The sequence below is a fragment of the Kockiozyma suomiensis genome (assembly GCF_038497685.1).
Source record: "Kockiozyma suomiensis strain NRRL Y-17356 unplaced genomic scaffold V2V93scaffold_9, whole genome shotgun sequence".
Classification (NCBI taxonomy): Eukaryota; Fungi; Ascomycota; class Lipomycetes; order Lipomycetales; family Lipomycetaceae; genus Kockiozyma; species Kockiozyma suomiensis.
In genome coordinates, this window is record NW_027117672.1 from 708,115 (window position 1) to 724,673 (window position 16,559).

At 47.8% G+C, this 16,559-nt stretch overlaps 9 protein-coding genes across 9 annotated transcripts; 3 read left to right on the forward strand and 6 right to left on the reverse strand.

The window, feature by feature from the left end:
• Positions 1 to 9: 9 nt before the first annotated feature.
• On the forward strand, positions 10 to 1,387 carry V2V93DRAFT_372151 (uncharacterized protein). The gene is made up of 2 exons (XM_066910681.1): positions 10 to 216; positions 290 to 1,387. Exons 1-2 carry the CDS (start codon positions 127 to 129, stop codon positions 1,265 to 1,267), a joined length of 1,068 nt encoding a protein of 355 aa, XP_066765128.1. The 5' UTR covers positions 10 to 126; the 3' UTR covers positions 1,268 to 1,387.
• On the reverse strand, positions 1,336 to 4,202 carry V2V93DRAFT_336979 (glycosyltransferase family 20-domain-containing protein). Its single transcript, XM_066907738.1, has 2 exons — positions 3,455 to 4,202; positions 1,336 to 3,386 (listed from the first exon to the last, which is right to left on the reverse strand). Exons 1-2 carry the CDS (start codon positions 3,834 to 3,836, stop codon positions 1,393 to 1,395), a joined length of 2,376 nt encoding a protein of 791 aa, XP_066765129.1. The 5' UTR covers positions 3,837 to 4,202; the 3' UTR covers positions 1,336 to 1,392.
• Positions 4,053 to 5,418, forward strand: V2V93DRAFT_372153 (uncharacterized protein). The gene has a single exon (XM_066910682.1). The coding sequence runs from the start codon at positions 4,095 to 4,097 to the stop codon at positions 5,046 to 5,048; it is 954 nt and encodes a 317-aa protein (XP_066765130.1). The 5' UTR covers positions 4,053 to 4,094; the 3' UTR covers positions 5,049 to 5,418.
• V2V93DRAFT_372154 (uncharacterized protein) lies at positions 5,397 to 7,354 on the reverse strand. The gene is made up of 3 exons (XM_066910683.1): positions 7,212 to 7,354; positions 7,016 to 7,137; positions 5,397 to 6,945 (listed from the first exon to the last, which is right to left on the reverse strand). Exons 1-3 carry the CDS (start codon positions 7,273 to 7,275, stop codon positions 5,581 to 5,583), a joined length of 1,551 nt encoding a protein of 516 aa, XP_066765131.1. The 5' UTR covers positions 7,276 to 7,354; the 3' UTR covers positions 5,397 to 5,580.
• Positions 7,355 to 8,562, reverse strand: V2V93DRAFT_372158 (Tat binding protein 1-interacting protein-domain-containing protein). The gene is made up of 5 exons (XM_066910684.1): positions 8,205 to 8,562; positions 8,031 to 8,101; positions 7,833 to 7,970; positions 7,710 to 7,775; positions 7,355 to 7,646 (listed from the first exon to the last, which is right to left on the reverse strand). The coding sequence occupies exons 1-5, from the start codon at positions 8,542 to 8,544 to the stop codon at positions 7,584 to 7,586; spliced, it is 678 nt and encodes a 225-aa protein (XP_066765132.1). The 5' UTR covers positions 8,545 to 8,562; the 3' UTR covers positions 7,355 to 7,583.
• Positions 8,563 to 9,732, forward strand: V2V93DRAFT_372162 (uncharacterized protein). Its single transcript, XM_066910685.1, has one exon. It carries the CDS (start codon positions 8,687 to 8,689, stop codon positions 9,629 to 9,631), a length of 945 nt encoding a protein of 314 aa, XP_066765133.1. The 5' UTR covers positions 8,563 to 8,686; the 3' UTR covers positions 9,632 to 9,732.
• V2V93DRAFT_290397 (uncharacterized protein) lies at positions 9,701 to 11,882 on the reverse strand. Its single transcript, XM_066907212.1, has 3 exons — positions 11,810 to 11,882; positions 10,096 to 11,748; positions 9,701 to 10,034 (listed from the first exon to the last, which is right to left on the reverse strand). The coding sequence occupies exons 2-3, from the start codon at positions 11,683 to 11,685 to the stop codon at positions 9,771 to 9,773; spliced, it is 1,854 nt and encodes a 617-aa protein (XP_066765134.1). The 5' UTR covers positions 11,686 to 11,748; positions 11,810 to 11,882; the 3' UTR covers positions 9,701 to 9,770.
• A 21-nt stretch (positions 11,883 to 11,903) lies between these two features.
• On the reverse strand, positions 11,904 to 13,511 carry V2V93DRAFT_372165 (uncharacterized protein). Its single transcript, XM_066910686.1, has 4 exons — positions 13,313 to 13,511; positions 12,633 to 13,247; positions 12,507 to 12,575; positions 11,904 to 12,453 (listed from the first exon to the last, which is right to left on the reverse strand). The coding sequence occupies exons 1-4, from the start codon at positions 13,397 to 13,399 to the stop codon at positions 12,244 to 12,246; spliced, it is 981 nt and encodes a 326-aa protein (XP_066765135.1). The 5' UTR covers positions 13,400 to 13,511; the 3' UTR covers positions 11,904 to 12,243.
• On the reverse strand, positions 13,506 to 14,843 carry V2V93DRAFT_372166 (CobW/HypB/UreG, nucleotide-binding domain-containing protein). The gene is made up of 4 exons (XM_066910687.1): positions 14,753 to 14,843; positions 14,674 to 14,700; positions 14,556 to 14,624; positions 13,506 to 14,498 (listed from the first exon to the last, which is right to left on the reverse strand). Exons 1-4 carry the CDS (start codon positions 14,799 to 14,801, stop codon positions 13,567 to 13,569), a joined length of 1,077 nt encoding a protein of 358 aa, XP_066765136.1. The 5' UTR covers positions 14,802 to 14,843; the 3' UTR covers positions 13,506 to 13,566.
• Positions 14,844 to 16,559: the final 1,716 nt, after the last annotated feature.

The window sequence follows — 16,559 nt, forward strand, 5'->3', positions numbered from 1 at the left end:
AATACACTACACGCGTCTTCTTTTCTGTTGTCTCTTTTCGATATCTACTCTCGTTTCGTCTATTTAGTACAATTACAGTCCCTCTTTATATTCAGTAACGATCTCAAAGCGTCAAAAAGAAGGGTCATGGATCATTATAATAGGGGACGGACGCGCTTCGAGCTGACAATGCTCTTCGGTGACCCATTTGCTCTTGCTACCGTCTCTGTCGCTATTGTATGTTTGTTTTTATTTTATTTTATCTCAGCTTTTATAATATTGTCAGAAACAAGCAAACTGACTGGCATAGATCGGCTGGGTTATCTCCTTCGCCAGCAGCGTTTCCGCAGACGTGTCTGGCGCCTATCCGCAGTTTTCATGGTGGGGACTAGGCTATCAATTCGTGCTCAATCTCGGTGTCGCGACTGTATTTTGCCTGACACCATCGGCCGCAGCGTTTGAGACGTATAGAGTGTCCGTTGTTGGGTTCGCCGCCGCGGGAATCATTTACAGCACAAACAGCACGAATAATCTCGTCTATACTGGTCGCGCTGCTGATGCGGCCGCCGCGGCGGGGTATATCTTACAATCAATTATAAACATTATCTGGGTGTTTTATTTTGGAACAACCAAAGATGCAACCGTGCATGCATTCGTCGACTCTTACGCTCTAGGACGAGACTCTTCTTCGATACCAGCTAGTCCCGCCGGTGCCATGAAACAACCCTCGACGGCGGCTACGCGCAGTCAGCAGCAATTTGCAATGCAAACCCATCAGCTGGGTCAGGGAAGAGTATATTCGCCTCGTCCAGCTCCGCCATTACCACCGCAGTCGGCGACTCAGGGAATGTATACTAGTGCTCAGCTAGGCGGTTTCGAGACTGCTAGTATGCGCGAGCCTGTTCGTACCGGAACAGCACTTACTTTTCAGCAACAGTTCCAGCAGCAGCAATTACAGCAACAGCAGCAGCAACAGCATCAGCAGGCCCAGCCACAAGTGTCTGCATACACAGGAAGTACAAGTAATATCCTCGTCGCGCAATCCACCGGCAGCAACGCCAACGCGACGAACGATCTAATGGAACCCCTCGATACACCCACAGAATATCTACTCCGTGCAAGAGCTATATACTCTTACGATGCGAATCCTGAAGACTCTAATGAGATCTCCTTTGTAAAGGGTGAGGTTTTGGAGGTTAGCGATGTTAGTGGTCGGTGGTGGCAAGCTAGACGGGCGAATGGCGAGGTTGGGATATGTCCCAGTAATTATGTACAATTGTTGGATTAAGTCCAGTTTATTAAATTCAGTTTATCAAACGGGAGTTTTTGCTTTTTTGTATTGTGTTAGTATATGATTTGGATGGCTAGGAATAATGAAATTGTATTCTTTAAACTATTTATAAACAAACAGAATCACAACTTCTCTGGCAGAGACATGCCCATCTCCTCTTTGATATTATACAAACCAACTAACGCACCAACCGCTTTGGCAACCTCCAAAGGATCCAATAAATGCCACGCCGCGGTTGTCATCTTATTACTCGGCCCAATCGTAACCGAGAACACATTCTCTTGGTCTAAATTTTCAATCTTTCGCAGCGCACGAAACATATCTTCATCTGTTGCATCATCTCCCATGCACAGCACAAACTGCGGTGAAATTTCTTCGTCAAGTACCAATTTTTTGACAATTTCTCCTTTATTCACAAATCGTGGTCGAACTTCTAAATTCGCTTTCCCGCGCATTACTTCGACATCATATTTAGTAGAAACCGTGTTTTCTAAATGATTCAAGCATTCTCTGGCTTGAAAGGCGCCGTATTCAGGATCAGCGCGGCGGTAATGCCACGTAACCGCGGCTCGCTTCCGCTCGATGAATGAACCTTGCGTGCGTTCGGTGTAGTATTGGAAAATTTCGACAACGTCCTGCATCCACGACATGTCTGCTTGCTCAGTCAAATTTGTCCAGTCCTTGCTACCTACCGGCTTAATAAAACAGCCGTGCTCGGCCGAAAGTCCTAGACGAGGTATATGACCGAGGTATTTATCAAGAAAAGCCTGATCGCGACCAGAAATTATCCATACCTGATTCAGCGGATCGGCAGCCAAAGTCGTGAGCATTTGCAGGATACGCGGGTGCGGGACGGCCGCCGCTGGGTCGCGCACGATGGGTGTCAGAGTTCCGTCGTAGTCAAACATGAATAATCGTTTACCCGATGAGACCGACTCGTAGGTTGAGTACACGCGCGGACAGTCAAGTACTGGCGTCGTGTGAGAGTTGTCGTCTTGCTCAAGAACCAGCATAAGGGCCGAGACGAATTGAGCTACCCAGGACTGAACGGTATGATGGGTGACATGCTGGTACAGTTTGAGCTCAAGAGCAGCCTTTTCAGATTCAGTCATTTCAAACAGCGCACGATTGATGGCCTTGGCGACGCCGACAGAATCCCAGGGATTGACAGTGATTGCATCGGCAAGAGATCCTGCGGTACCAGTAAACTCTGATAAGATGACTGGCCCGTGAGAGTCACGCTGACAGACAACGTACTCCAAAGAGGTAGTATTCATACCGTCGCGGATAGAAGTGATGAGAGCGAGATCGGCGACGCGCAGCAGAGCAAAATAATCCTCCCGGGCTATCTGCTGGGGGTAGTGCTGAACAGGAGTAAAATGCAGCATTCCATAAGTTCCATTAATATGCGCAATCAATTCCGAGACTTTTCGATCCATCTTTGCCGAGTTCGAGTAAGCCGGCGACGTTAGTTGGATAAGTACAACATGCTCGACCTTTTCAGGATACATTTGACAAAACATTTCAAAAGCGTGCAATTTTTGCATGACGCCACGCACAGAGTCAAGGCGATCTCTGCCGACGATGATTTTCTTGCCGGGATAGAGCTCACGGATTGCGCTCATGAGATCTTCTACTATCGGAGACTGCATGTCTCGCTCGACGCGAGCAGCGTCGATGCCGATGGGGAAGACGCGGACTGCGACGCGAGCGCCAAAAGCGTCTACAGTCGAGGCAGTTGATTCGAGACCAAGGACGCGGGAGCAAGAGGAGATGAAGTGACGGGCGTAGGAGAGAGATTGGAAGGCGACCATGTTTGCGCCAAGCATGCCTTCAAGGAGTTCAGAGCGGCGGGTGAGATAGCGAAAGTATTCAGAAGAGGGAAAAGGAGCGTGGAGGAAGGAGCCGATGAATATGTTTGGGATGCGTTGGCGGAGGATCTGAGGGAGGAGAAGAAGGTGGTAATCGTGGACCCAGACGACGTCGCCCGGCTTGTAAATGGAGGCGATTTTGTCGGCATAAGCCTCGTTGAAGGCGACATAGTCTATCCACCATTTTTTTTCTTCGAGACCGTCAGAGGGCTCGCCGACGATGTAGTGGAAAAGGGGCCATATGACTAGCCAGTTAGTATCGACGTATATGTATATGTAAATGTATATGTATATATAAAATGAGAACAAGTACCTTGCTCGGCATACGCCCGCCACCTGGACTGAGCGCCACCATAAAGAAATACAGGAGCGACGGTAGACCCAGAGGTAGCGGCCTGGTCAGAAAGCATTTGAGCAGCATGTGCTTCAGTTTCAGGGTCGAGACGAAAGTCGGTGAGGGCCGAGTCAGGGTCGTCAAGGTCAGCGATCTCCCCCGTCCACGCCACGAGGACGGTATCCCAGTCCGAGGATTCAAGATAAGACTGGGCCGAGTAGAGCGCCGAGTTGCCTCTTCTCTTGCGGACGTGAAGTGAAAGGGAAGAGGCGGAAGGGTCGGCATAAAGCTCAGTAGGAAGGAGGTTCATGGCGACGAGGACCCTTCCGGAAGCGCGCGGAAATGCGGAGGGGCTTTGCATAGTAAAAGCGTACACAGTATGAACAAGAGTATGACCAAGAGAATTAACAAGAGAATGAACAAGAGAATGAACAAGAATAAATAGTAAATGAGTAAGTAGTAAAGTTAACAAGAGTATGAACAAGGAAGGTGACAAAGCACGTGGAATAGCTGAGTCTAAATTCGAGTGACTTAAGTGACTCTGCGCCGCTTCATCTTCTCTTCCTCCTTCCTTCTTCGTATCCCGTAACTCTTCCTCTCTCACTCATCATCCGTTATCATGTCCTCGCGAAGGGCTAAATCCCGACCGCCAAAGGTCTTCCAGTGTCACGGTCACGGAGACTGCAGAATGACATTCACTCGCTCAGAGCACCTCGCCCGCCACATCCGCAAACATACCGGCGAGCGGCCATTCAGATGCCACTGCAACCGCACCTTTTCGCGTCTCGACAACCTCAGGCAGCATGCGCACACGGTTCATGCGAACGAGCATGTGCCGATCCAGAAGCAGGAGCAGCGGAAGCAGGAGCAGGAGCAGCATGAGCAGCAACAACAGCAGCAACTCCACTCACACTTCCACCAACAACCCCCCCCTTATCTTCGCGCCCCTCTCTCCGCCCCCCTTCCCATCACCCACTCCCAGCAGCATCTTCAGCAGAGCGTTCACTCCATCCAGCATCAGCAGCAGACCTCGCGCAACACGCTTCCTCCGCCCGTCCTTGAGTTTGCCCCCCCGCCGCGCTTCCGCCCCAACCAGCACCGACCCGGGCCCCTCGCTCTCCTCCCACTGCCTTCCTCGTCTTCCTCCACGGCCTCGCCTCCCATCTCGCCCGCCCTCAGCCTTTTGCAGACCCCTTCGTCGATCACTCCCACCTCGCCGCTCTTCGCCCTGCCGTCGCCCATCCCCCGCTCGGCGGCCTACGACGACAACGACCTGCTCATCCTCCGCCGCGAGGGCATCGCTCTCCCACACCTGCATCCTTATGTTCCCTCGCACTTGCGCCCGCCGCCTGTCGCATCGCATCCGGGCCTGCCGCGTAATCACCCCTTCCCACGTCGCAACTCTGTGTCCGACATTGACTCGTCTCTCGTGCTCCCCCCGCTGCGCCTTGCGGACGAGTCTGCCACCTATAACAGACCTGTGATGACAGAGCATGCCGTCGACCGGGACGCAGCTGACCGCTCGGATGTCAAGGGAATGAATGCATTAGTTGAGGCAGCCAGTATGGTTTAATTTCACTGATCTTTACTCTTCATGTTACGAATACAGCCTGTGCAACATTTTTGGTATCTCTTTGATTCTACTTTGTCTCAGGTCATGGTTTCTCTTTTCACAATCAGTGTTAAATTTTCATTGTGTCAAGGTTAATCTAATATTTCTATGGGCTCGGTTTTACTATGATTGTATCTGTATTTTGTGATTCTTGATTGTTTTATTTTATTGGGTTTTTGGGTATTGGGCGTACTGGATCTTATCTTAATAGTATTTTTGGTGGTCTGCATCACTGTATAGTCTGGTGTGGATGCGATTTGTGTGTGTGCGCGTGTGTATTATAGCGATCGTTTTGTTGTAAATTATTAATCTCTATCAATCTTTATTCTTATTATTCTTCAAACCTCGTATCAATCATTGATAATACTTGATGATATACACGTCTTCATAGCTTAATGCTTTGGATACTTTATTATTTCAATATAAAACAGATACCCATTTTTACTTTCCATAGTCGATCATTCATAATCAACAATATTTTCCTCTATCTACACTACCGCGACAAGACCAGCCCAGCAAGCTTATGCTCAGCAGCCTCTTCGTCCATCATAAATTGCGTTTCCTCTTCAACCGCACTCGTCGCCGACGACGACGACACTAATCTCGAACCACTGCTGCCGTTATTGCCTCGTCCAACTCCAACAAATCCTAGTTTGCGAACACTTGGATGATGCTCATCTTCGTCTTCCTCCGGAACCATCCCGCTCAATCGTCGCCCACTAGCTGTCCTCGACGACGAAAACGACGTCGATAGTTCCCCATTAACTGAGCTGCTGTACCTTAACGGCGATCCAATTACAAGCCCATCATTCATAGATGTTGATCCACTAGCTGACGAACTCATAGGTATAGGCCCGCTTCCAAACAACTGACCGAGCCTGCTTCCCGGCGACGCTTCGCCAAATGTAGTTCCGTCAACCGCCGCCTCATGCTGCGACGAAAATGCCGTCGCCCGTGAATTAGAAGACCCACGACGCTGCCTCTCCTGAGGCGTAAGTAACTCTGTAAGCGAACTCGGCACAAAATCCTCCTCAAATACAACCGGTTCGTCCCGCATGTGCTCGGCAAATACATCGTCTTCACTCTGCTCACGCCATATTGACGTCGACGCGCGCGCCGGAAACGACGACGAAACGTACCGTCGTCCTGAACCTACTGCACGCGCATTGGAATTATGCGCATGTTGAAGATTCGCCGTCAGATTGTTGTTATTATTATTATTATTGTTCAGTGATGAGGATACTTCGTCGGCAGCGGCTAATCTAGCGCTGCCGATAGGCTTGTACGAGCCACTCGTCGCTTCCGTCTCAATTCCGTACGCAGACATGTATAGCGAACGCAACGCATTATTTGATGAACTGAGATTCGATGAGCTGAGATTCGACGAGCTGAGATTAGAAGCCTGCGCAGGAACACTAGCTGCCACCGGTCCATGCCGAGCGAGAAAAGAGAGACCGTTCGAGTCAAGACTTCCCGGCATAGGCACATCCATAGCACCGAGTGTTCGCGAAGACGAGGAAAGAAACGAATCGGAAGGCGGCGACGTAGCGAACGAGAACGACGAATCGGCATCGACATGTCTATTAATGCTGATCGAGTTGATATTGGAGTTGCTAGTGCTTCCTGGACTACCGCTATTCATACTACTATTACCCGATTTCGCGGCATGAAGAGACCGAGCAAGAGCAGACGGTCCGTTACTACCAAACGCATTCTCAGGAAGTACGGCATTGCGCGCACCCAGCTGTAGCGGTGGTGGAGCGTAGTTCTGACTCTGCTGCTGAGGTCTATGGTTTACGCGGCGGCCGTCGGGAAGAATATGCGCCAATGCGCATTTGGCACCAAACTTACAGTTGCCCTGCGGTGCGAACTTGCGTTAGAAAAGACTGCCATAACAAATAAGCTAGTCTAGACGACCTTGGACTGACCTTTTGAAAGTACTTGCATGGTGCCTGCTCAAGCTGCGAGTCCATCGAGTGAGAGAACGGACAAGTAGAGCCGGCCTGACATGTTCCCTGCCTAAAAAACTTACACGGAACATGCGAAAGATCTACGATAATCAGAAATCAAAAATCAGCAAAAACGCACACAAATGACGAAGCAATGACATGTGATGAAGCGTACTCTTGCTCGGCGGACTCCGCGACGAGTCCAGGAACGCGGCTGCCTGCGACTGGGGCTGCAGCATCACACACTGGATTTTCTTGATATGTGGATTCTTTTTGGGCCGCGAGAACGATAAAACGGTGGTTTGGCGGGCAAAAGGGCTGCAAGGAGATGTGTGGAGACGATGCGGTGGCGCGTAGTAGCGTTGTCCAGGGTTAGGTGTTTTGAAGCGGTGCATTTCGGAATACTCTTTGTAAGCCCCGAGTACTCTTTTGCAAGCTATTTGGAACTGTGTTTTAACTTTATTGAATAATAACATCAGTCGATGGTTGTATTATGCTATTACATTCAGCTATTCGAGTCGCTAGGGAGTGTGTGAGCCGTGCAATTTCACCCACTGCCGCCCAAAACATCGGCAATCTTGACAGAATCCTCTTCCAATGCTAATTCATCCTGTTGTAATCCGTCAGTATATGCTCTAGATGCCGAATATGACCCACTCCACTCATTACTCACCCACAGCCTCTCTATATCCCCCTTCGTCTCCATATTCTCGGCGACTGCGTTCCACACCTCATAGAACTGCTCAAACCACAATCAGCATTTTACTATCAACCATAAACCTCGACAGATACTGGCCATCTTGCGTCGCCGCGTCCATTCTTTGGTCATTAACCGCAATTCACTTCGCATGCCCTCAGCCTTCTCACGCGTCATAGTCGGATTTGCGCTAGACAACTGCCGAAGTCTCGCCAAGTTTCTCTCTTCCTTTTCAATCTAGAATGAGTAATTAGCGGATATTCATGCTGCGGTCAGAGCATTGAGCGTGCCACATACAAGCTCGTCAAGCTCTGCGTCGCGAGCTAAGAGCGCACTAGTGGCAGGTTGCTTCTTCAGCTCAGCAAGCTCTAAATAAATAAAAGACGATCAGTATCAATTGCCCAACAAATAATAAGAGAATCCACAGAAGAATTTTTCTTTTGAAAGAAAAAAAGCAGCAGAAACACAGACCAGCACGCAATTCAGAAGCGCGTCTCACAACAGCGTCAACCTCCGCTTCAACATCCTTCTTCTCACACTCTTCTTCTTCAGCTTGTTTGCTATCGCCACCCGTATCATTCGGTGCACTCTGTTTAATCACATAGACAATCTGCTTGCCATACGTCTTTCCCAACAATTCACCACGCGTCTCGAGGGCCGCCAACGCGCGATTGATACCCGCTCTCGCGATCTCACCATGCATGTTCTGAAATACGTCTGTAGATGAATATGGCCTATTCTGCGTCTGCATATAAAGCAGTACCTTTGCTTCAATTTCCTCATCATCTTGTTTCTCTTTCTTTGGTGCCATTTTTGTATTCGAAACGAAAGCTAACAAGCGCGAGTGAGGGCAGCAAGAAGATAAGTACAAAACCCATTGCTTACATTATAAACAACGCGTCTCCACTTCCTTCTTCTCATTGTATTTATATCATTTTCACCGTCTCAGTGCAATGGAACAGAACATCTCAGAAAACAGGCAGAAGCAAATCAAGCAAACATACCAAAGTCGTCGAAAGCGACCGCCGCTGGTGCCACTAATCAACTCCTCTCCGCTCCTTCGTTCATCCACTCTCGCATCTTCTCCACCTCCTCATCCCAGCTCCTCGCCGATTCCGCGCAAAATACAAAAAAAGACTCAAGCTTATTTGTCCCTTACTCGCAAACCTCATCGGACAACTTGCTCCCAATGCGCAATGTCTTATGATACGCTATCCGCCGACGACCGCAAGTTGCACTCTAAATTCCACGCTCGCGCGGTGTCTGGCGTCGATATCCTCCTTCCGCCTACTTTCAAAGCTATTTCCAAAGTGGCAGTTTCTACATATACGGCCACTCTATATAAAATGACTGCGCAGCATTTATCTTCGTCGCGAGCAGTCCGAGTAGCAATTGATGCGGCGCTCCGAATTTGCAACGCCGAATTATCAGCCCCAGACGAAGGCGTGGAAGACTTTCTCTCGCGTGCAAGTTCGTCATCAAATGAATCTGCCGTGTACATTTGCGTTTCGCCGCGATCTCTCACCTCTGCGCAGGCTATTATCGGCTTGGCTGTTGTCGACCGCATATCAAGTGGCCACTTTATGTCGTGCGATACAGGACGCTTGATACCCGGTCCCCCAATACGGCTGATCCTCGGAATTTCACGGATTTACACCGCGCATACTGCTCGTGGTCTTGGAGTTGCTCAGCATATATTAAACGCGGTATGTGAGTCTGCAGTGTATGGCATGCAGGTGCCGAGAAACCTGGTGGGGTGGAGCCAGCCTTCTGAGAGCGGATGTCAGTTGGCGAAAAAGTGGTGTTCAGAGAGCATGACTGCTAGTGAGGTGAGCGAGGATAGAGAAAAGGATGCAGATGGAACTGAGAAGAAAATCAGAGTGTATATTGAACGGTGAGCTGCGTTATTGTTTGGGGCTACATTTAACTTGCTAAACCACTTCGCTGGCTGCGGTTTTGTAGATAATAACAATTGTAAATACATATTGCATTGAGAAACTATGATAGCTCTGTAGCATAAATTATCTGTAGATATACTTACTCAACAATCGGAATTCCAGTCTTTCGGCTTCGCCCATCTTTCCGGTTATGATTATCTCTTGAAAACCCTTTCTTTTTCAGTCCACTCTTCTGCCCCTTTGGTTTTCCTGTCGACTGAAGTTTGTCGCCTGGTGGCTGATTGGCAGACTGCTTTTTTCGATTCTGGGGTGTGTCGCTGTTAGATGTTTGTGGATCGGTAGAGGATTCTCTGTGGTTCCCTTTGAACATATATCGATTCTCCAGCCTCTTTTTCATCTTGCCCTGATACAACCAAATTATTAGCATCAATGCTGGCTTCGAGAGAAAAAGACAATGTACTTACGTCGCGCGCGAGCATCTTTGCCCAACCTTCAATCTGCTCATCCGACCATCGCGTCTGCGATTTTAAGTCGTTTCGCTCCTTCGAGCCTCTACCTTTTATATCAAACGCCCCCACACGAGTGCTATACAATTCCCATAATAATTTTTCAGTCGGATCCTCAACAGTATTATTTTGCTTTCGCTGTTTCTCAGGATTAGGTATTCCCTCATCGTCATCTAATGGCGTCTCATACACGCCGGCTTCTAAATCATCATATGTATCGTCGCGCTCGTCGGCTTCATCTTCATCGTAAATCAGAGCTAAAGTGTCAAAGATCTTTTGCTTTTCACTGGCACTCGTAGTGTGATGCAACATCTCATCTGCGTTTTCGCGAGGTTTTTTGCCGATGTGGATAGTTCCCGGTGCAAAATCTAGAGTGTCGAATATTCTTGTTTCCTCTTTTTCTTTAACGTCAGTAACGGGCTTTCTCTCGCTTAAGAACGACAGTGCATCAGCTACTGAACCGTGGTGATCGGCTAACAGTTGAATAATATTTTCTACCGACAAATCAGGGTTTATATCGCTAATTTCACGGACCTTTCTTGCATCGTCTTCACTTAATATCGATAGAATGCCACTGTCTTTATGGATGTGCGCATTACCGGTTTTGGCAATGCGTTTCCGCGGTTTTTTACGGAATATAGTTTTTATTTCCCGTATAACGTCGTGCGGAATACGACCCCGAATTGTTTCAAGTGAGATGATAATTCCTTCCAAACCACTGTCGTCGGACGGAATTTGCTGAAGCTTGGCGATAAAATTATGCCGGACAAGCAATGAAGGAAGTAGCTCTATTGGCAAAACTTCAGCTGGAGGCGGTAATTGCGTAATCAGAGTCCTTAAAATTTGTACAGTGGCAGCAGTATCCGATTGGACCAATTCAGTGAGGGATATATACACGATTTTCAATGCTGCTTCGGCTGGCGACGGGATGTCGTCGGTGCTAACATCATGCATTGCAGTTCCGACGATCGATTGAAGATGCTTAATGAAGGAAATAGTAACCCATGACTGAACAATTTGCTTATCCTTGAATATTACACGCAAAGTATTTAACTCTTTAAGTTTGAAACCGCCCTTTTTGCATATTCGTTGAATCAAGCATTCATGTATTTTATCGCGCGTGTGATTGTCGCATGCAAGCGATTTCACTAACAGGATTACTTTGTGAGAATGAGTTTGCGAGTAGAGTCGTGTAAATCCCCAAAACATTTCCATATTTGAAATCACAGATGAGTGAGCATATTCTTCAGATAACAGCGTGAAAACATCGAGTTCTAGCCGTTGATACAAGCTGCTTTCGTCATCGGGATCATCAACTCGTAAAACGCCATCGTCATCTCTTGAAAGACTAACAAAAGAAGCCAAAAACCGAAGAAAATGAGTCGCTCCAATTAATCCTTTCTTCTCCGAAGTTTGTGAACGATGGATGAAGTATTCGGTCAACTCACACCACGACGCTAAACATAATTTCCATGTTTCTGCATCCAGGCTCTTGCGTAAAGCAGGTGGTGGATATGTCGGCACTATTGGATTATCCAGATCAGCCATGCAATAATACTGTGATTATTATTTCCAAGGTATAGTAGAATAGAAGGTAAGTATTTGGCGATGCTAAAAGAGCTGTAAGATAAGCTTCTATCTAGAGAATAAATACAACTGATAGCATACTTACACTGTGAACGGTTCTTTAGACAATCTCAATATCATACAAACACTGATCAACACATTGAGAACGCAAAGATGTTAATAAGAGATATATTAACATCATCAAATCTAATTTTTTTAAAACTCCCATGAACTCAACCCTAACCCTATTGACATAAGCAAATCCGAATGAGTCACTTGGAAGTCGGTATGTCTTAATCTATGAATTGTTACTAATATTTCACATTGAGTCATCAATATTTTAAAACTGCTTGATTCTTTTATCTTGCTGAGAATAAATGATCAGGTGGTGCTGGAAGAAGTAGACTTGCGAGCTCATCAGGTTAGGTTTTGACTCAGATAGTGAAACCATTTACATTACAAAATAAAGCATGAATAAACAAACAAAATAAAAGCGAATAATATTGATATTATTCATGATTATAATGAGGACTTGCACATCTAGTACATCCTAGTCTCGTTCTCAAGAGTGCCCCATAGCCTAGTCGCAGTCTGTCGCTTCTTGATACCTTCTACAATCGATCCTCGGGGAGATCCAAATCTTCCCCATGGAACAAAATATGCACCATTGTTCTCAGCCGTGATTTGAGGTGAGAATCCTGCAAATAACTCTGTGAGTGCTCCTAGACGCGGCTCGAATGAGAAAATTGACTGGTCTTTGTTAGTGGAAATGATCAAACTATGCTAACCAGTTAACTGCTTACCGATAGCTTTTGGCGCCATGGAGGCATACTTCTAAACAGCTGGGACTTCAAATGGCCCGGATTCAGGGACTGTTATTGTTAATCTAGTGACGCGGCATCTTCTCTATACTAGGATAGAAGACTTACCAAACTCAACACACCGCTATCCTTAACCTGCTCGGCCATCTCAGTAGCCAGCAATATATCTCCAGTCTTACTCTGGGCATATTTTAAAAACTGAGAGCCCTCAGTATGCTCGTAGTTTGGATCATCCCAATTGATCCCGTCCGGCGATGGCGAGAAGTTGTTTGCATCCGAGGCAACCCACACCACGCGCACACTATTTGCCGTAGCTGTCTTTGCGCTCTCAATAACAAGCGGAGTCAAGTATCGGTTAAGGACGTAGTGTCCGACGACGTTGACTCCCCATTGTAGCTCGTATCTCTGCACAGTCTTTGATCCCTCAGGCGGCTCCATCACACCAGCATTATACCACACCGAATCGAGAGTTTTTGTCTTGCTCAACAATTCCTCTACCGCAGGCTTGATTGTCGTCAAATCGGCAAGATCAAGAAGCACGAGCTCAAGTCGGCCGAGAGTGGGCGCCTTCGTGAATTTGGCGGGTGCATCCATTATCCGCTCACTTACTTCACGGAATAGATCAGCATCGCGAGCAGCGACATACACTGTCGCATTTTTCCAAAACAAAATGCGCACAAGTTCAAGCCCGATCCCAGCTGTGCCGCCAGTGACAAAGTATTTCTGATGAGTTCAGAGTTAGGAATATATGCGAGAACTGACTTGAACTAAACAGCTATTTTATATACCTTTCCCGTGAGATCGGGTAGATCCTTTTCGGTCAGAGTCGGACCGGGCGGATATACCTCTGTAATTGCCTGCCAGATGAGACTCATTCTGTGTTATGAAGCGCACTTCGTGGTTGCTTTGAACAGAGACGGGCAGATGAACGCAGAATGAGCCGCGCTGCGATAAGAAGGCAAACCTTAGTTGATGCTCTAGTTTATCATTGTAGTATTATTCATATATCGATTATATTGTATAAACAAGAGTATAAACTAAATCAAGACATCTCTACAGAAGCACTCTGCCCCAAAATGCCGGAACTCAACCGCTTTTTGAACATACGACCATCGCCTCTTCCAACCATCACAGTACCCAGCCCGGCTAAAGACTCTTCGAGTAGTAAAGGCGCTCGCTCCTCAGACACCTCTGTAAACTCGTATCGCCCAAAAGCCCAGTTTAGGATAAATGTCTTTATTGAATCGTTGCTACTTGTCGAGTCCGGCAACTTTGAGGATATCGTTCGTAGAATGAACTTCATGCGATAGATCTCGTCTTTGGGCGCCTTATCAAGGTATTCAATAAACTTATCCAGCTCAGTTCCATCGCCCTTGGAAATCCTCACCGTCAATGTTTCAATCTCAGACATGTGCTCACCATCATTCTCATGTGAATGTCCATTATGAGAGTGCTTATCTTCGCGAACCAGCCCGAGACCTAACTTCGAGTCGAGTCCCATGATTGCCTGCCACGGAATCGCACCGCGATCGCTCTTAAGTTTCGGAGTATCCGTATTCAAATCATTCACGCGGTCCCATACAAGATCAAACTGTCGCTCATCCACATGCTCCCATTTGTTGAAGACAAGAAGATCAGTGTACTGCGCCTGCAATGCCGCCGATTTTGACGTGTCCGCATACCCTGCAAAGTTCTCTACATCGATTACATTCACAATTCCATCAAGTCTAATACCCGGACCACACCCATCCGTCGAAGACAGTTCCCGCGCCAAATCTCGTAGCTGGATAGAGATTGCTGCCGGAAAGGCACTGCCCGAAGTCTCGATCAAGATGCGATCAGGCGAGTACTTTTGTTGAATCTCGACTATCGCGTCGCGCATCTTGCCGGTCATTACGCAGCACAGGCAGCCATTGAGCATCTCTTGTACGCCTGCTAATGTGTCCGTGCTTTGTGCTGCTAGCTCTGAGTCAACTGTACATCTAAGTTAGACGACCTGTAGATATTGAATGAACCGACACAGATAGCTACCCTTAACGTCACCGTATTCATTTTTTAGTATAGCAACCTTGTAATTTGACGGCAGCCTCTTTAGCAAAGCTGGTTTAAATTAATTTTGAATATTAGGAATCATGAGTAAATCACATACATATTGCGAGGGTAGTCTTCCCGGCTCCTGCTCATTTCATATCAGCATTGTTCTTGAAAAAAGATAGAGGCACGCTTACCAACAAACCCAGTAAGAACAGTTACCGGAGTAGGTTCTGTAACTGTCATTATCTATGATCTATTTCTATGTTTTATCTATAGAGTATTTATCAACAAGATTTGTCTCGTTCAGCAAGAGAGCCACTGTAATATGAGCAATAGGTCACGTGCTATTTGGGATGACACCCGCGCACTCCGGAGTCTCTGACACTGTTTCTCTTGCAACTATCGACAATAGCATTCTATCCGCATTCAGCTTGTTCTATAGTCTATTTACAAGGCATTTTTGCAAAAAAAAAATAAGAGTATTTTATCGCTGAATACCATCAGACTTACTATCGACGGCAGAAGCTCAGCTGTAACCTCAATCACTCCGTCACAATGTCTAATGACGGGCAAAACTCGTCGCCTCCGGTACCAGGCCAAGGCACCCCCGCTATCTCGCAGCAGATGCCTTATATGAATCAGCAGCAGCAGCGCGTGACACCCCAGATGATGAATAGACCGGTTCAGATCAGACCCACCGGAGGCGCGTCGGGTAACCCACAGCAACTCACGATCCAAGAGCAAATGGCAAAGCTATCGCAGAACTATCAGCTGCTCATGCGTCAGGCGCAGCAGTTTGGTAGAGACACTCCTGAAGGTCAGCAAGCGCTTGTTCGTGCCGCAACGATCAGAGAGCTCGCTAATCAACTACGGTCAGCCAACGCGGCTAATAACCCGCAGCTGCTGCAGCAACAACAGCAACAACAGCAACAGCCACAATCACAGCAACAGCAAGCGCAAAGGCAGGCTCAGATTGTTGGCCAGCAACCACCACAGCGATTGACACCGGTGATGGGTCAGCGCATGTTACAACAGCAGGGCTCCTCACCCATGGCACCCCAGCAACAACCTCAGCAGCAGCCTCAACAAGGAATGCCAATGGCGAACAATGCGGCAGTCGCAGCTCGTCAGCAGCAGTTGCTTCGCAGCCAACACGCTGCTAAGCAAGCCCAGTTTGCACAGATGTCTCCCGCCGAACAACAGACTATACGTCGCAACCAGCTCGACCAAATCAACAAGTATATTGTCGGATTCCACAATCAAATTACAAATCTCGAGAGACAACTCAGCAGCAATCCACAGTTACAAGGAGAAGAACGTGCCAAAGTTGAGCAGACAGTGCGCGAGTTGACCGCCAAGCGAGAGCATTATGTTGCAAATGCCAACGATCTTGCGCAGCAGATCCAGCAGATTCGTATGAATGCTACACAACAGCAGCAGGGTCAGCAGGGCATAAATGTTTCGGGCAATATGGGCCAGCGACCTAACGTTTTGCCGCAACAAACACAAATGGGTCAAATCCCTGGACAGGTATGTCTGTTCTCGCACTTATTTTGGAAATATTATTTCTAACTCCTTGTAGATGAATTCGCCAATGCAAATGCAGCAGACGCCTAATCAACAGAATCTGACCAATATGCGCGCAGCCCAGAACGCTAATCGTCTGACACCTCAGCAACAGGCACAGCAATCGCAGCAACCGCAGCAGGCAATGAAAGCTACCAACATGCAGGCCTCGCAATCGCAGTTCCAAATGCCTCAAAGCTTGCAACCAAATAAGCAGATAATGCCTGGTCAGCCGCAGATGACTCCCGCTCAACAGGCCCTCGCTCGTCAGCAGCTCCAGCAGCAACAGCTCCGCCAACAACAAGAGCAGCAGCAGCAGCAGCAACGACTACAGGCTCAGGCTGCTGCTGTTGCAGCCCGAGCAGGATCTCCCCAAGGAGGCATGCAGTCACCAATGATACAAGGAAACAACATCCCTGGGGCCGTCCCGCGTGC

What these genes read in the sequence shown, in the direction of transcription:
- V2V93DRAFT_372151 (XM_066910681.1), top strand. Translation starts at nt 127, where the DNA reads ATGGATCATTATAATAGGGGACGGACGCGCTTCGAGCTGACAATGCTC. An exon ending in CTACCGTCTCTGTCGCTATT is followed by an intron (nt 217 to 289) that starts GTATGTTTGTTT and finishes TGACTGGCATAG; the next exon opens with ATCGGCTGGGTTATCTCCTT.
- V2V93DRAFT_336979 (XM_066907738.1), bottom strand. Translation starts at nt 3,836, where the DNA reads ATGCAAAGCCCCTCCGCATTTCCGCGCGCTTCCGGAAGGGTCCTCGTC. An exon ending in GCGGGCGTATGCCGAGCAAG is followed by an intron (nt 3,387 to 3,454) that starts GTACTTGTTCTC and finishes CTAACTGGCTAG; the next exon opens with TCATATGGCCCCTTTTCCAC.
- V2V93DRAFT_372153 (XM_066910682.1), top strand. Translation starts at nt 4,095, where the DNA reads ATGTCCTCGCGAAGGGCTAAATCCCGACCGCCAAAGGTCTTCCAGTGT.
- V2V93DRAFT_372154 (XM_066910683.1), bottom strand. Translation starts at nt 7,275, where the DNA reads ATGCTGCAGCCCCAGTCGCAGGCAGCCGCGTTCCTGGACTCGTCGCGG. An exon ending in GCGGAGTCCGCCGAGCAAGA is followed by an intron (nt 7,138 to 7,211) that starts GTACGCTTCATC and finishes TGATTATCGTAG; the next exon opens with ATCTTTCGCATGTTCCGTGT. An exon ending in CATGCAAGTACTTTCAAAAG is followed by an intron (nt 6,946 to 7,015) that starts GTCAGTCCAAGG and finishes TTCGCACCGCAG; the next exon opens with GGCAACTGTAAGTTTGGTGC.
- V2V93DRAFT_372158 (XM_066910684.1), bottom strand. Translation starts at nt 8,544, where the DNA reads ATGGCACCAAAGAAAGAGAAACAAGATGATGAGGAAATTGAAGCAAAG. An exon ending in CGCTTCTGAATTGCGTGCTG is followed by an intron (nt 8,102 to 8,204) that starts GTCTGTGTTTCT and finishes TTATTTATTTAG; the next exon opens with AGCTTGCTGAGCTGAAGAAG. An exon ending in GGACGCGGCGACGCAAGATG is followed by an intron (nt 7,776 to 7,832) that starts GCCAGTATCTGT and finishes TGGTTTGAGCAG; the next exon opens with TTCTATGAGGTGTGGAACGC.
- V2V93DRAFT_372162 (XM_066910685.1), top strand. Translation starts at nt 8,687, where the DNA reads ATGGAACAGAACATCTCAGAAAACAGGCAGAAGCAAATCAAGCAAACA.
- V2V93DRAFT_290397 (XM_066907212.1), bottom strand. Translation starts at nt 11,685, where the DNA reads ATGGCTGATCTGGATAATCCAATAGTGCCGACATATCCACCACCTGCT. An exon ending in CAAAGATGCTCGCGCGCGAC is followed by an intron (nt 10,035 to 10,095) that starts GTAAGTACATTG and finishes TGGTTGTATCAG; the next exon opens with GGCAAGATGAAAAAGAGGCT.
- V2V93DRAFT_372165 (XM_066910686.1), bottom strand. Translation starts at nt 13,399, where the DNA reads ATGAGTCTCATCTGGCAGGCAATTACAGAGGTATATCCGCCCGGTCCG. An exon ending in TACCCGATCTCACGGGAAAG is followed by an intron (nt 13,248 to 13,312) that starts GTATATAAAATA and finishes TGAACTCATCAG; the next exon opens with AAATACTTTGTCACTGGCGG. An exon ending in CATGGCGCCAAAAGCTATCG is followed by an intron (nt 12,454 to 12,506) that starts GTAAGCAGTTAA and finishes AACAAAGACCAG; the next exon opens with TCAATTTTCTCATTCGAGCC.
- V2V93DRAFT_372166 (XM_066910687.1), bottom strand. Translation starts at nt 14,801, where the DNA reads ATGACAGTTACAGAACCTACTCCGGTAACTGTTCTTACTGGGTTTGTT. An exon ending in GAAGACTACCCTCGCAATAT is followed by an intron (nt 14,625 to 14,673) that starts GTATGTGATTTA and finishes AATTTAAACCAG; the next exon opens with CTTTGCTAAAGAGGCTGCCG. An exon ending in TGAATACGGTGACGTTAAGG is followed by an intron (nt 14,499 to 14,555) that starts GTAGCTATCTGT and finishes TTAGATGTACAG; the next exon opens with TTGACTCAGAGCTAGCAGCA.